The following is a 15,871-nucleotide window of genomic DNA, read 5'->3' as shown; positions in this document are numbered from 1 at the left end:
AGTTATTACTGTCAACTTCCCTGGCTACTGTGGCCAGGGAAGAAGCTAATGGAGCATAGTCTGTGCTCAGTTAGCTTCATTGGAGTGTAGGGGGAGACATCAGGGATCTAACTGACCGCTGATGTCTCATCAAAGAAAAACTGATATTATAAATATGTTATCACATAGGGGCTATTAGCTATGACCTATCCCAGACTGATATATATATATATATATATATATATATATATAAAATAATGTACTATTCAAGTGGGTGGTGTGGTTTACAGGCACACTCATAAGACTCAGACTAGTGGTCATTGATGTTAATGTACCTGTGCATACAGGCACATTAAAAGCAATGTGCCGCATTAAGATCAGAGTAAAAAAAAAAAAAAAAAGACGCCTGAATGCTTATAAACGTGGTGTTTTTGGAGCATTTGTGCAAGATCCCTAAAGGGTTAGTTCACCTTAACCTAAAAACCTAAAGGTAAGGGGCACCTGTAAACAAAAACAAACTGCAGCTTAGACCAAGGTCAAAGGCATAGGTGTAGGCCATTTACGTACCTCCAGAAGCCTGGCCTGAAAACTCCCAGAGATTGAATTGCGGTGCCAGTGGTAATCTGTTGGCCGGCACCTGCTGATCGCCATCTGCTGTCTAAAATCACAGCATAACCGGGTAGTCGACAGGGCGCACATGCGCTCCCCCTGCCCAGAAGGGCCAGATCATGTACTAGGTATGTGATCTGGGGCAGCAAAACCGCCTTTCCGCTGTGCAACTTCAATGTCAGAGTATGACGAAACAGGAAGGGAGGAGCGGTACACTGATGTCACCGTAATACTCAAGTCTTAGAAGGACGGGGGTTTTTTTGTGTGCCAGCCTATGCATTCAATTATAGGCACTATACTTGCATCCTTATTGTGTAACTTTTAATTATATGTACAATAAAACTTTGCGATTTTACACTATGTGGAGCCTTTTATGCTTTGGGGAACTCCTATGACAACCGTGTTAAGAATGGTGTGTCAAATGGGAACACCCTCTGAAGCTTTAAAGGCTCTGACTGGGTATGGAACCACAAGCGCTTGTGCCCTTTTGTAATAAGAGATCTATATAATTCGGTAAGCACGTTTTTCAACCTTTGGTGGTGATAATAACATGCAGGATCACACTTGGTAGTGGTGGATGGTGGAGATACTCAACAGCATACCTCCCAACTTTTTGAGATGGGAACGGGGGACACCTATTAGCAAAAGTATGTAGGCATAGGACACACCCCTTGCCACGCCCCCTTAAAGTAAAATTATTTAAAAAAATGATTAGTTGATCCCACAAGTGCTTTTTATTTTACCACTACTATTCCTTTATACTGGGTTTTGAAATTTACAGATGCAGCAATTCAGAAATTGGATGAAAGGTTTAGCACTGGGAAATACTTAATGAAAGATAAAAAGTGCATTTTATATACAACTATATAGAATCAGACAAAAATGAGGGACAAATGAGGAAGACAGAGGGACATTGTTCCAAATCAAAGACAGTCCCTCCAAATCAGGGACAGTTGGGAGCTATGCTGACCAGGAATATTATAACACACTTGTGGACTTTTTATGTTCATTTATTTAGTAATAAACAAGCAATTTGCATTTGCGCGCTATTCTTTTTTAAATATACATGTCTTTTGGTTCATAGCTGCAGCAGCTTTAGAAATACATGGGTATGCTCCCCCAAATTTTTTGCCTGTTTATTATGTATTCGGTCTGACCAGACTATCGAGGTTGAGCAACCCTCCCCACCCCCCCACACACACCTGTACTCAATCAGTGTCCACCATCAAGTGGATATAGGAGGAGTCCCCTGTAGTGCATTTGCACATCTTCCCCAGCAAGGAGTGTTATCTCCAAGGGTTAGAATGGCTGGATTCATCTTTTTCATGGATAGTGTAGGACCCACTGATAATGGGGTACTTTGACGCAGTAGTGGGCTTGAGCACGATATGGCCATATGGTGGGACCAAATCCCCATTTTTATTTATGGATTGTCTTCAGATTTGGTAGTAATTTCTTTTGCATTTGCGCGCTATTCTTTTTTAAATATTTATTTAGTAATATCTCACTGATAACTTGCTGCTTGCACCATTTGTTTATTTATTTGCTATATATAGCGTGTTTTTTCTTTTTCTTTCTATCTGTTATACGGTCGGCAAGTGGTTAATGAAAGCTGCACAGTTTGTGTTTATCTGCAGGCACCCCCAGGGCCGGTGCTACCACTAGGCGAACTAGGCAGCCGCCTAGGGCACACTGCCACCTAGGGCGCAGCCATGGCCAGTGCCACATTCCTCTCCTGTCACCTCCTCATCCCCAGTGGATGTCACCTCTAGAGAGGGGGGCAGTGTGTACAGGAAGGGTTGTGTGGGGTTAAAGGGGGGCAGTGTGTATAGAAAGGGGGGTGAAGAGTTAAAGGGGGTGAAGCATTAAAGGAGGGCAGTGGGTGCAGGAAGAGGGTGTAGCGTTAAAGGGGGGCACAATGTGCAGGAAGGGGGGCAGTGTGTTCAGGAAGGGAGGTGTAGGGCTAAAGGAGGGCAGTGTGTACAGGAAGAGGGTTTAGGATTAAAGAGGGCAGTGTATGCAGCAAGGGGAGTGTAGGGTTAAAGGGGGGAGGGGATTATGTGCAGGAAGGGGGGGCAATATGTACAGTTTCTTTGGGGGGGGGGGTGCAAGTAGCTGGTCTTGCCTAGGGTGCAAAATAATCTAGCACCGGCCCTGGGCACCCCTTACCTGCATAGGCAGTTTTTTCGGTAAAGGTGAACTAACCCCTTAATGAATACATCCCATTATTTATGTGTTATTCATCTGTGCCTGGAGTTCAGCTTTAAGCTGATAAATGCAGTGCTCTGATTGGTTGCTTTAAGCACTGTCTCATAAACCAATCCCAAGGTGCAAATGGTAGCAGAACCTTTGCAGTATACGGCTGTTCATAATAAAATTATCCAAAAGAGAAAAAGATTGACTTGTTTCTGGAGCCATTACTTCTCTTTTCTCCGTCTCCCAAGCTGGGGAAAGCTTTATATATGGTAATATGTCTTGACTCTGTTTTTTTCCTGAAGGTATGTGGAGGTCACTGCTAAGCCCAGAGGAACGGAAGCCATGATGGAAATGAGAGTGGTTGCCTAGGAACCACCAACCTTCCATGGCATGTTTCTCCTGCAGCAGCCTCACCCTGATGCCTGGAGATGGAGGAGCTGCATTATTCACCTCACGTCTAGCTGACATTTTTTTTTTCTTTTTGTTATAGAAAAACAGTGCCAGCTATGCCTGAGAAATGGCTAGCACATAGATTTAAAGGGTTAGTTCACCTTTATCAAAACACTGGCTATGTAGATAAGGGATGTCTGTAGATAAAAACACACTGTGCAGCTCTGACTAAAGTTAAATGATGCCCTTGCTGTAGGTTTAGGCCATGAAGCCTGACTGTAATAATTCCAGGGTGTTTCTAGGACGTTGCTAAGTGAGGCCTAGTCGTTACTGCTCAGCTCCTCAATCACAGGAGTGAGCTCTCAAACACTGAGCTCAGAGCTACTGCATCCGGGGAGAGATAGAGAGAGAGAGAGAGCATGTGAGGGGTTTGAATCTGAGAAAAAGCTCACTCCTGTGATGGTGGAGGGGAGCATGACTAGGCCTTAGCTACATTATAGCAACATCTTGAGAGTACTACAGTCACACTTCCAGAGGTTCGTAAATGGCCTACACCTAAACCAAGGGCATTTTTTAACTGTATTCAGAGCTGCGCAGTTTTTTTTTTTTTTTTCTCTACTGACGCCCCTTATCTGCATAGGAAGTTTTTTGGTAAAGGTGAACTAACCCTTTAACCACTTAAGCCCCGGAAGATTTTACCCCCTTCCTGACCAGGGCCTATTTTGCGATTCGGCACTGCATTACTTTAACGGACAATTGCGCGGTCGGGCGACGCTGTACCTAAACAAATTTGGCGTCCTTTTTTTCCCACAAACAGAGCTTTCTTTTGGTGGTATTTGATCACCTGTGCGATTTTTTGATCACGCGCTATAAACAAAAAAAGAGCATCAATTTAGCAAAAATAACAATATTTTTCACATTTTTTATATGAAATTCCCCCCCCCCCCCCAAAAATGTAAAAATCAAAACTTTTTAACATTTTAGGCCAATTTGTTTTATGCTATATATTTTTGGTAAAAAAAAATCACAATAAGCGTATTTTGATTGGTTTGAGCAAAAGTTTTTGCGTTTACTAACTAAGGGAAAGATTTATGTAATTTTTATTGTTTTTTTTTTTTTTAACTAGTAATGGCGGCGATCTGCAATTTTTTTTTTTTTGCAGAACTGCCACATTGCGGCGGACAGATCGGACCCCTGACTAACATTTTTGACACTTTTGGGGTTACCAGTGACATTACTACAGTAATCAGTGCTATACATATGCACTGTTACTGTAAAAATGACACTGGCAGGGAAGGGGTTAACTTTATTAGTGATCAAGGGGTTAAGTGTGTCCCTAGGGGGCTTGATTCTAACTGTAAAGGGACGTGGCTTGTGATGTAACCACAGAGACATACGATCCTACATAGCAGGATCGTATGATCTCTGCAGTTACACCAGGGAGAATGACAGGCGGCTTTGTTTACATCAGCCGTCTGCCTTTCTCCCTCTCCAGCGGGAGATCGCGAGTGGCCGGCGGCATCGGGGATGCCCGTGAACGAGCGGGGATGGGAGCACGCCTCTGCCGGCGCTCGCTCACCCCCTGCATGCAGGCTCCTGGGCGAGCGACGTAGTACTACTTTGCCCAGGAGGGGCTGACTGCCACAGTAAATATATATAAATGTATCCTCACACAAAAAAACAAACAAACCCTGCAGAACAAAGGCATAATGAGCTAGTTTGCATCGCATACTAGATCATTATGAAATACTTACCTTAGAATGAAGCCCCGACGCGGTCGCCCGGACACCGCTGAGGGAGCTGTCATGTCTCTTCCGGGTTCAGCGGCTCCGGAGCTGTGAGTGGCCGGAGCCGCGATTACGTCACCCCTGCGCATGCGCACGGGAGGTCACTTTCCGGCAAGGAGCCGGCAAACCTTCAGAGCGCATGCGCCGCTGGTATCAGCGGCTGCATGGAGGGCAAATATCTCCTAAACCGTGCAGGTTTAGGAAATATTAAATTTACCTACATGTAAGCCTTATTATAGCCTTACCTGTAGGTAACAGTTAAGTATACTCCGATACTACCGCTTTAAAGGAAACCTGTCAAGAAGATGCACCCAATGCTGGAAGCCACCATTACCTGATTCCTACATTTTTGCTTAAATTTCTACCTAGAATTCCACTTTAAGGCCCCTTGGACATTAGGCCGTTTATCTGCAGTGGGTCCGTCCTGGGATTTTAGCACACCCTGGTCTCCGTCTCTGAACGCAGAGTGCCCTGAACGACGGTACAGCATTCAGCCACAGCCTGCCATAGACTTTGACAGGCTGTCTGCAGCAGGGCAGGATGCTGTACATGTCCCTCCTAGGTGCACTAAAACATTGGGAGTGAAGCATTGCAGATAGACGACCCCATGTGCAGAGAACTTGTGTATATCTGCGCATAAACATACACTGTATTGTCAATAGTATTGGTACGCCTGCCTTTACACGCACATGAACTTTAATGACATTCCAGTCTTAGTTCGTAGGGTTCAATATTGAGTTGGCCCACCCTTTGCAGCTATAACAGCTTCAACATTTCTGGGAAGGCTGTCCACAAGGTTTAGGAGTGTGTCTATGGGAATGTTTGACCATTCTTCCAGAAGCTCATTTGTAAGGTCAGTCTCTGCTCTAATTCATCCCAAATGTGTTCTATCAGGTTGGGGTCAGGACTCTGTGCAGGCCCGTCAAGTTCCTCCACCCGAAACTCGCTCATCCATGTCTTGATGGAGCTTGCTTTGTGGGCAAGGAACCCAGTCACAGATGAAACTGCTTCAACCCTTGTTCCTAAGCTACTGTGTGTATTATGACATTGTTAGACATTAGACTGCAGTATCCGCTCCTCAGGGGCGGGAACTAATGTGAATAGTCTGTGTACTTTGCAAAGGACTGCTATTATATTAATTAAAGAAGTATAGATAGGGAAAAAAAGCAGATTCATTTGTTTCCAAAAAATTAAAGTACAATGTTGGACATTTAATAGAATAATCAACAATTAATTATCCAATCTTTTTCCAGTTCCTCCTCGATTTGTGGTGCAACCCACCGACCAAGATGGCATTTTTCGAAAAGCTGTGATACTGAATTGCTCTGCAGAGGGATATCCTGTACCTACCATTGTGTGGAAGTACTCAAAAGGTAATACCCACAACCATGCCTTGTGTTGTAAGTCACCTGCCCTGTGTCTTTCCCAGCATGAACAGCAGGGGGCTAGTACCTTGTATCCATTCTGAAATCTGAGAAATATGAATTGCATCTGGATGGGAAAATTGGCATATAGTATAGCCACCCTTTTGTGCTGAGCCATTTTGTGTCGTTAGCTCACCCCCATGCTCTTATCTTTTAGCTAGCTGCTCTTTTTCATTTGACATTTGATTATTTTCACAGCCCCTCCCCTTTGTTTGATCTAGTTTATTGACTCTTTGTTCTGATCCCTATGTCAAGCCTGTTTAGTTATTCCCTGTCCATTGTTAGATATAAGCAGTTGCCATGCCCCTTGCCCTTGTGGTCCATTTGCATCTTTTGCTGCCAAAACACATTTCTCCCATTACAGTAAAACCTTGGATTGCGAGCATAATTCGTTCCGGAAACATGCTTGTAATCCAAAGCACTCTTATATCAAAGCAAATTTCCCCATAAGAAATAATGGAAACTCAGATGATTCGTTCCACAACCATTTATTCATAAGTCTTTCAGTTTATAGTCTATATACAAAGATTATAGCAATAGAGCAAGGTTGTGTCATCATAAAATGTCCATCCACAAATGGCGCCTCCACAAGGGCATTAGAAGCAAAATCCAGCAGGAGCTACAGAGTATAAAAGAGAAGAGAGGCGCCTCTAAGTGTAACAGTATGGGGACATTTAATGAAGGTACAACATTTAGCAACTCACATGGTTGAGGATTTAAGAGGCACATCTAAGTATGCAGGCATCCGAGGTAAAGCTGTCCACATAGACCATCTTCTGAACCACTGGCTCTCACCGATGTCAGTCTGCAATTGTCATTGGGAAGACTACCCTGCAGTAGAGTGATCTGAAAGAGAGACTTTGAATCGCTCATGGAGCGCAGCGTGGAAGGGTGTGATGAAGATGGTAGTGCAAAGGATGGTCTATGTGCACAGCTTTACCCCGGATGCCTGCGTACTTAGATGTGCATGTTTTAATCATCAACCATGTGAGCTGCTAAATATTGAACCTTCATTAAATGTAACCATATTGCTACACTTAGAGGCGCCTCTCTTCTCTTTTATACCCAGTTGTGACATGATGCTACTTGTATATCAAGACATCGCTTGTATATCAAGTCAAAATTTATTAAAAAAATTTGCTTGTCTTGCAAAGCGCTCTCAAACCAAGTTACTCTCAAACCAAGGTTTTACTGTACTTATGTATCCTGGACAGCCTGTTAAAACAGCCCCACCCATTGATTTTTCCTTTGGCCATCCCCACCCATTGCTTTAGGTTTTAGTCCATTGGACAGCTTCACCTGTAGTTCTGTGGGCACTCCCACCCATTTTATTAATCCTGTGGACATCCCCATCATGGTTTTAGTCCCATGGACAGACCCACCCATCGCTTAGGTCACGTGGACAACCCTTCCCTATGTTTTAGTCCTGTGAGCAACCCCTCCCAATGCTTTAGTACTGTGGACAGCCCCATCATAGTTTTAGCCCTGTGGAGAGCGCCATTCACCGTTTAGGTCACATGGACAACCCCATCATGGTTTTAGTCCCGTGGACAGACCCACCCATCGCTTAGGTCACGTGGACAACCCCTCCCTATGTTTTAGTCCTGTGAGCAACCCCTCCCAATGCTTTAGTACTGTGGACAGCCCCATCATAGTTTTAGCCCTGTGGAGAGCGCCATTCACTGTTTAGGTCACATGGACAGCCCCATCATGATTTTGGTCCTGTGGACAGCCCCATTCACTGTTTAGGTTTCAAGTACAACCCCCATTTTGGTTTTAGTCCTGTGGACAGGCCCCTCTCTCACTGTTTAAGTCATGTGGATAGCCCAAATATGGTTTTAGTCTTGTAGACTGCCCTCCCATTGTTTAAGTCACATGGACAACCCCATCATGGTTTTAGTCCTGTAGACAGCCGCCCAAATATTTAAGTCACGCAGCCGGGTACCATCATGCTTTTAGCTCTCTGGACATCCTCACCCATTGTTTAAGCCACATGGACAGCCCCATCATGGTTTTAGTCTTGTGGACAGCCTCATCCAATGGTTATGTTGACAGCCCTATTACTGTCTTAGTCCTGTGGACAGCCCCCCTATTGTTTAAGTCAGGTGTGTAAGCGGGGCAGGTGGGTGGTACCTCCTCCATGTTCCCCTCCTCATTGGGCGCCAAGTGTGGGTCACATATGAGGCCTACCCCGGGGTGAGTTTTTCTGGGCTATGATAGGCACTTTGAACAGGGTCACTTGCCTTCCACATGGTGTTTGCCTTACTTGTGCCGAGCATCGTGTACACTTAAGTAGATGACTGAACTCTAGATAACTCTCTTGATGTTAATTTACACTGCTACGGTCACTGTTGCATTTAGGAGGGAAATGCAGAGCCAATACCCTCTCCACCCATCCGGCGTATCTCTTGCTACCTCACTCCCATGAGTCTAGTGCAAGCTCTAAAGCGTGCACTTCCTAAACTCTTGCTCTCCTGTACCTGTGCACAGGCTGAGGGCCTCAGCAGTGCAGCTCTGCTCCTGTTGCTATGGGAGATAGATCACTGCGGAATGAGTGGCAACAACATCTCCCTTACTGCAAGAGACAACCTCACCTGTCACATATTCACGCTTCACGACAGGCTGCATGTGAAACATTCCTTACCCTTGGTAACCACTTGCTTGTACTCCACACTGTGTTAACTCTCATGTAGCACTGTCCCCGTAGGGCTTGCTGTGTGATGACTTCTTGGGCCTCCCTCTGGTTACCTTGCAGACAGTCACTAGGCATTTTTCACACATCCATCCTTACTCCCGTTTGCTCGTTACTCAATAAACAGTCAACGGTATTTGGTTTTGTATTTATTGTGGAGCTTGGATGGGAGAAGGGAATAGTGGGATACTCCAACTGAACTATTAACAGTAGATAACGACAACTCTCACTTGGCCTAACCAGGTTATTTGTGGAAGCAGAAATACTGCTTTAACCATACTGCCACGTGTATGGATGAATTAAGTCTTCTTGCTCTCTTTAGCAGCAGAATTGATGCAACTACTTTATCTTCAGGACACTCTCTATCATCTCCTTGACTGACACCCTTCCACTGACTGTTCCTCTTGAAGGGATGGCCCTCACATGACAGGCCCCATTACACAGATCTGTACTCACTGTAGGCGGAATCAGATCCTTTCCAGTGTCTCCCTTCCAGTCAGCTCTGCAGGACATCCGGGTTCAGCTCCTATCTGACTTTCAGGCCCTCAGGTTGACTACCCAAGACCGCATGGCAGCTTCTGCAGAGGAGGGGCAGCTGCCCCCTCCCTCTGGGACCCCGCTCCCCAGCCAAAGACCCCTAGCACATGTGCCCTTGGCATTTATACAGTCACCCAGCATTCACGGAGGCACTTTACACTTTGCCAAACACCAGGGCTGTAACAATGCCTGTGCCCTCACTTGTCAGGTTTCCTCCCACTGTCCAGTATTGGACCAGTGTGAAACATTCAGACAAGCTGAGCTGCATCTGAGCATCATGAGCAGACCCCCTCTTCTAGCACCTACCTAGGAGGGTGCTACACTTACGAAGCTGTCTTTATACCCCAATGTGCTCACCTGACCCAAGATGGAGACTATGTGTGCCGGTTACTTGCATCACACCCCGTTAGTAACTTCAGACCAAGCAAGGACAAAGTTTCAAAAATGTTACTGAAAGACTTGGTCATTCAAGATAACAGTAACAGTATTTTCCTAGCGTCTCTAATCCCTAACAGGCTTGTGGCTACCCCAGCATACCTGCATAGGTCAGAGTCCATACTTGGCAAAGTCCATGTAGATAGTATCCAGCAGCTGGTATCTTCAGGGTAGACTGCAAGTCCAAGCAATCCCCCTATCCTGTAGAAGGCTCTTTACCATAGGTGCTCTGGAATCAGCAGTGGACTGGACAGATATACTCAGGCAATGGCATTATGTATTATGCACCGCTCCTGGATTGGACCCTTGTCCCTTTTATAATGATCGAGGACTAGTGGGTCGGACCCAAGAAAGCCTGCCAAAAAAGACCCAGGGAAAATAATAACTCTAACCCTCCTGGCTGCATTAAACTCCACCTACATACACGTGGACAGCCCCTTCATGGCATAAACCCTCCCCCCCCCCCCCATTGCTTGCATACCTCCCCAGTTTCTGAGATGGGAATGAGGGACACCTATTAGCAAAAGTATGTAGGCATAGGAAACACACACTGCCATGTCCCCCTTAAAGGAGAATTGTACAAAAAAAAAATTACTGGTTGAACTCACAAGGGCTTTATTACCATTAATATTCCTTTTATATTGGCTTTTAGCAATTTACAATTGCAGCAATTTAGAAATTTGGTGAAAAGTTTAGCACTGGGAAACGCGTTTTGTAAGATAAGTAGTGCATTTTATATACAACTATATAGACCAGACTAAAATGAAGGACAGATGAGGAGGAAAGAGGGACAGAGGGACTTTGTTCCAAATGAGGGACAGTCCCTCAAAATCAGTGACAGTTGGGAGCTATGTTGTATGTCACATGGTCAGTCCCATCATGGTTTTAGTTCTGTGGACAGCCCCACCCATTGTTTAAGTCACTTGGACACCCCCATCTTGGTTTTAGACCTGTGGACAGCCCCACCCATTGTTTAAGTCATGTAGACAGGCCCCAACATTTTAGTCCAGTGGACAGCCCCATACTTTAAGTCATGTGAATAGTCCCTTTACGGTTTTTGTCCAGTGGATAGCCCCACCCATTGTTTTAGTACTGCAGACAGTCCCGTCTATTGTTTTAGTCCCTCTAAAATCCTTTCCCTTTGTTTTAGTCTCATGGACAGTCCCAATCATTATTATAGCCCCCTGGACAGCCCCACGCATTATTTTAGTCCTGTGGGAAGCCCAAATCATTATTTTAATCCCATCGACAGCCATCTTGCTCTTTCAACTGGCAGGTCAAAATGTTTTTTGGGAACGTTCTTAGCTCTTAAAGCATCCATATGCGTAATATTGGCCTACAAATTGTCTGGCTGCTATGGATGTAGGTGACAAGTACATTTAACCATTATCATAGTGAACTGAATGAAGGGGAACTTAGAGATGTTCATAAAGAACGATGGCTCTAGATGTCTGCGGCTGCATGTCTCGGTCACGAGAGCGTGTGAGTTGTTTCTGCTGTTACATTGCAATTTATTCATTCCCTCGGGAAATCGAGCGAAAAGCTTAATCACCAAACACACACACACTCTCTCATTACCATATTAACTGCTCAAACTGAGAAAACAGAAACACAGAGGTGAAAAGGCCACAAAACATCGACTACCGTTTCCATTTTTTTTAAAGAAGAAATTCTTTCCAGTGATGACAAGTGCGTAAATTCACTAAATATTACCGCTTAGCACTTTAACCTCCTTCAGCTGATCCAGTAAAGCAGCTAATGTACAGTCCAATGTCTGACACCCCGCAAAAAACTGTCTGCGCCCGCCCCCTCCACTACATCATACTGATTGACAACGAAGCTTATTTAAATGGAAAACGCATGATGCACATATTAAAGCGGTATTACACCCACAACCGAAAATTGTTTATATTGCAGCTTACCAATCATTACATGTGGTGGCTGCATTTGTTTTCTTTCTTTAGGCTTTTTTCCCTCTGTTTTCACCTGGTGATCTAACCAGTAACACACTTCCTGTATTAAAGAGCCCCCACTCTGCATGAAGGACACAGTGGGCACATTTGGGCAGCAGCGTTGTCAATCTGGGGGATGGGTATGTTATATGTACTAGCAGATTTAAATACACGAACTGAAGCCATACCCCAGCTAACACTTTATAAGCAGTTACAGCAACAATTGTTTTCCTTTTAGGATAAATGTTTTACATAAAATAAGCCACTCCTTTTACGCACCCCTGTCAGTGCTAAATGGTTTGTCTCAGTCCTTGAACTGCTACATTTGCAGGGCAGCTTATTCTGTTGAAGCAGGGTTGGCCCAGGATATTGTGCTACCTGGGTCCAAAAATTAAAACTGCCCCCCCCCCCCCCCAAAAAAAAAAATCACGCCCATCAAAAGGCCCACACAAATTTATTTTATATCGTGATAATTAAAACTAAAATTATATTTATCAAGAAGTCAGATTTATATGCAACATCATCTTGTCTACATGTCCAATTATATGACATACCATTGTATTCAAGTCCAAACTGCAAACTCCAGTATTATTTAGTTTTTCTGAATGTCTGATGTCATTGCACACACCCTCCGCCTCCTCATACTCATCTCATGGGCGGCAGTATGAGATGGGGAAATGCTGCCTGTAATGCGCAGCAAACTGATGGCACACAAAACTGCATACTTGCCAACTGTCCTGTTTTTGCAGGGACAGTCCCAGCAAATAGGAGCCTGTCCCGGGTAATTTACATTGTCCCTGGAAGCGCCCGGTAATCGGGCTGCGCGTAAATGGTACGCAGAAGTAGTGCAGCTGAATGGGAGAATTATTCCAACTCTGCTACTTTGGCCTTAAGTTTGAAATTCTCTTTTTAATTTCCTGTAATTCTCTCTATATAAGTAGGCGAATATTAATTATGCAAAGTGGGCAGAGCTTCAGGGAAGTGGGTGTGGTAAGTAATTGATAGCTGTGCTGCAAAGTGTCCCTGGAAATTTTTTTCAAATGTTGGCAACTATGAAACTGCTGGGAAAAAAAAATCTTGGGCATCAATTTGCTGCCCCTCTCAAAGTGCTGCCTGGGTCCAATGGACCCAGTGGGACCCATGGTAGGGCCGACCCTGTGTTGAAATCTTAATTAGAAGTCTTTTAAGGCTGTGCAGACCTTTTCCCTGTAGAACAAAATCAAGTAGGCTTGTATTACAAGAAGTTGGATCTGTCGGAAGGTAAGGTGTCTGATACGCTTCTCTCTTCTCCTGCAGGTGCTGGAGTTCCCCAGTTTCAGCCAATCGCATTGAACGGACGAATACAGCTGCTGGGTAATGGCTCCTTATTGATCAAACACATTCTGGAGGAAGATAGCGGATACTACCTCTGCAAGGTCAGCAACGATGTTGGAGCTGACGTCAGCAAGTCCATGTATCTCACCGTTAAAAGTAAGAGCTGCAACCATTCCAAAATCTTGTTTCATAAATGGGGGATAATAGTGGACAAAGTTACTAGACTGAATTGCCTCTTGCCTAAACCAACCAATCAGATCTCTGTCTTTGTTTTATATTCTTCCTTTGAGTCGAAGACTGATTGGTTGGTGTGATACAAACCTCTTCTTTGCTTGTTTCCTTTCCTTTTTGCTTTTCCCTTTCTGCATCCCCATCCCTTCTCTATCACTTCCCTTTAAATTGCGGCATCCATTTACTTTATTGCCTGCCTCTCACATTTTAAATCAATATGCATGCGACTGTAATGAAATGTCATTTTTTTTTTTTTTTAATGTATGAAATGTAAAAACCTTTAGAGATGTCTATACATCAAGCTCAAGCTACTATAGATTTCCAAGAACTGGGAAATCTTGGGTGGCTGTCTGCATAAGCAGTCTTTTATCAACTCCTGTGTTAGTCAGTGTTCAGAAACTGCACATGCACGTCAGGTTCTGTCAGAGGATCTTGGCGCTGGGTTCTAGTTATACAAAAATATGTTGGACAAATGTGACAAACATTCACCCATCCTTGACAAATTCGGACCATAGTTTGCTTAATACAGCAATTTCCTATGATTGTCAGCACCATCTAATGGCCATAATGCAGTATTTTTCTTGTAAAATTATTTCAGAAAGTTTACCAAATTATGGCCACTAGGGGTGGTGTGAGATCATCTAAAGCAGTGGTCCCCAACCTTTTTGGAAACTGGGGTTGATGGGGGAATGGTTGGTCTTAGTGCATCAATGATTGAAGCACATTACTTCTATTATTACATTGTCATATATAATGAAATAGTTTAACTCATTATGCAAAATCAATCACTTGCCACCGTTGCCTGCCACCAGATGCAGCGTGTCACTTGCCACCGTTGCCTGCCACTAGATGCAGCGTGTCACTTGCCCCTGTCACCTGCCACTAAATGCAGCATGTCATTTGTCACTGTCGCCTGCCACCAGACGCAGCGTGTCATTCGTCACTGTCACCTGCCACCAGATGCAGCATGTCATTCGTCACTGTCACCTGCCACCAGATGCAGCATGTCACTTGCCACTGTCACCTGCCATCAAATACAGCGTGTCACTTGCCACTGTTGCCTGCTACCAAATGCAGCTTGTCACTTGCCACAATCATCTGCCACCAAATGCAGCGTGTCACTTTTCACTGTCGCCTGCCGCCAGATGCAGCATGTCACTTGCCACCGTCACCTGCCACCAAACGCAGCGTGTCACTTTCAACTGTCACCTGCCACAAGACACAGCGTGTCATTTGTCACTGTCACCTGCCTCTAGATGCAGCATGTCACTTGCCACCGTCATCTGCCACCAGACGTAGCGTGTAGTTTGTCACTGTCACCTGCCACCAAATCCAGCGTGTCACTGTTACCTGCCACTAGATGCAGCGGAGTCACTGACGCCTACCACCAGATCCAGCTTCCCACTATCCTGCCACCAGATGAGCTTCCCACTGTAGCCTGCCACCAATAAATACCAGATGCAGCTTGTCATTTTAAAAATTTAAGGCCAATTTCTCCAGTGAAAAAATGTACTCACCCTGTTTTTCACAGCCTCTCCCCAATGCTACAGCATCCGGCGGAGTAGGGAAACTGGCACATGGGCAGTTGCCACTGGGTTCTGTCCTATCCTAGAGTGAGAAGGCAGAACAGGGGTGATGCAGGGCAGGTGATGAGAGATGATGTCCTGTCTCTGCTTGCCTGCCACACCTCTTTCGGTGCACCCTTCACAGCCCGGCTGCAGACAGGACACCGGTCCATGGCCCTAAATGGACCATGGAATCTAAAGCACTGCTGCTGACTGCTAGTTATGGGCAGTTTGAAGTGAGATTTGGTGATGCCACTGCTGTCTGGTCACTGTTCTCCTTGCTGGAGAGAAAGCTTTACCTAAGGCCCTTCAGCACAAGAATCTCCCTGCTTTTGTTTCTTACACTCTGTGGATTTGCGCTTTCTTCTCTTCTCCTGGTACTTCTTGAATGTTTTCTCACCAGTCATCAAATCACCTGTCTTCATGGGGGCAGCTCTGATGTGAGGAAGCAAAGCCCAGCTCTGCCTATACCAAGATGACTGCCTGCACACAGAACAAGGCATGATAAGTGATTAAAAGGGAAAGGATTAGTCTATAGGCAATGTTGATGACTAGTCCTTTGTCCTCTGCTCCCATTTTCACTTCATCCCAACAAAAAAGGTGTTGGAAATACACTTTGTATTTATAAAACATTTATTGCACGAATGTCAGAAGCATTTGTCCAAGTTTAACAAAATGTCCTGATTTTTTTTTTCTAAGTGATCAATAATGCCTGTATTGTCAGCTCCATCCAGTGGAAAAAAATGTGGTATCACTTTCT

At 44.8% G+C, this 15,871-nt stretch overlaps 1 protein-coding gene across 1 annotated transcript in view; it reads left to right on the top strand.

Moving 5' to 3' along the window:
- DSCAM (DS cell adhesion molecule) overlaps positions 1-15,871 on the top strand; it is a 779,527-nt gene that overhangs the window by 409,070 nt on the left and 354,586 nt on the right. The window contains exons 10-11 of the mRNA XM_082245233.1: positions 6,215-6,334; positions 13,298-13,471. Coding sequence (XP_082101359.1) covers positions 6,215-6,334; positions 13,298-13,471 — 294 coding nt within the window. The remainder of the gene's footprint in view (positions 1-6,214; positions 6,335-13,297; positions 13,472-15,871) is intronic.

The sequence above is a fragment of the Pelophylax lessonae genome (genome assembly GCF_965119305.1).
Source record: "Pelophylax lessonae genome assembly, chromosome: 2".
NCBI lineage: Eukaryota > Metazoa > Chordata > Amphibia > Anura > Ranidae > Pelophylax > Pelophylax lessonae.
The sequence above is the reverse complement of the archived record's forward strand: the minus strand, read 5'-3'. Positions and strand labels throughout refer to the sequence as shown.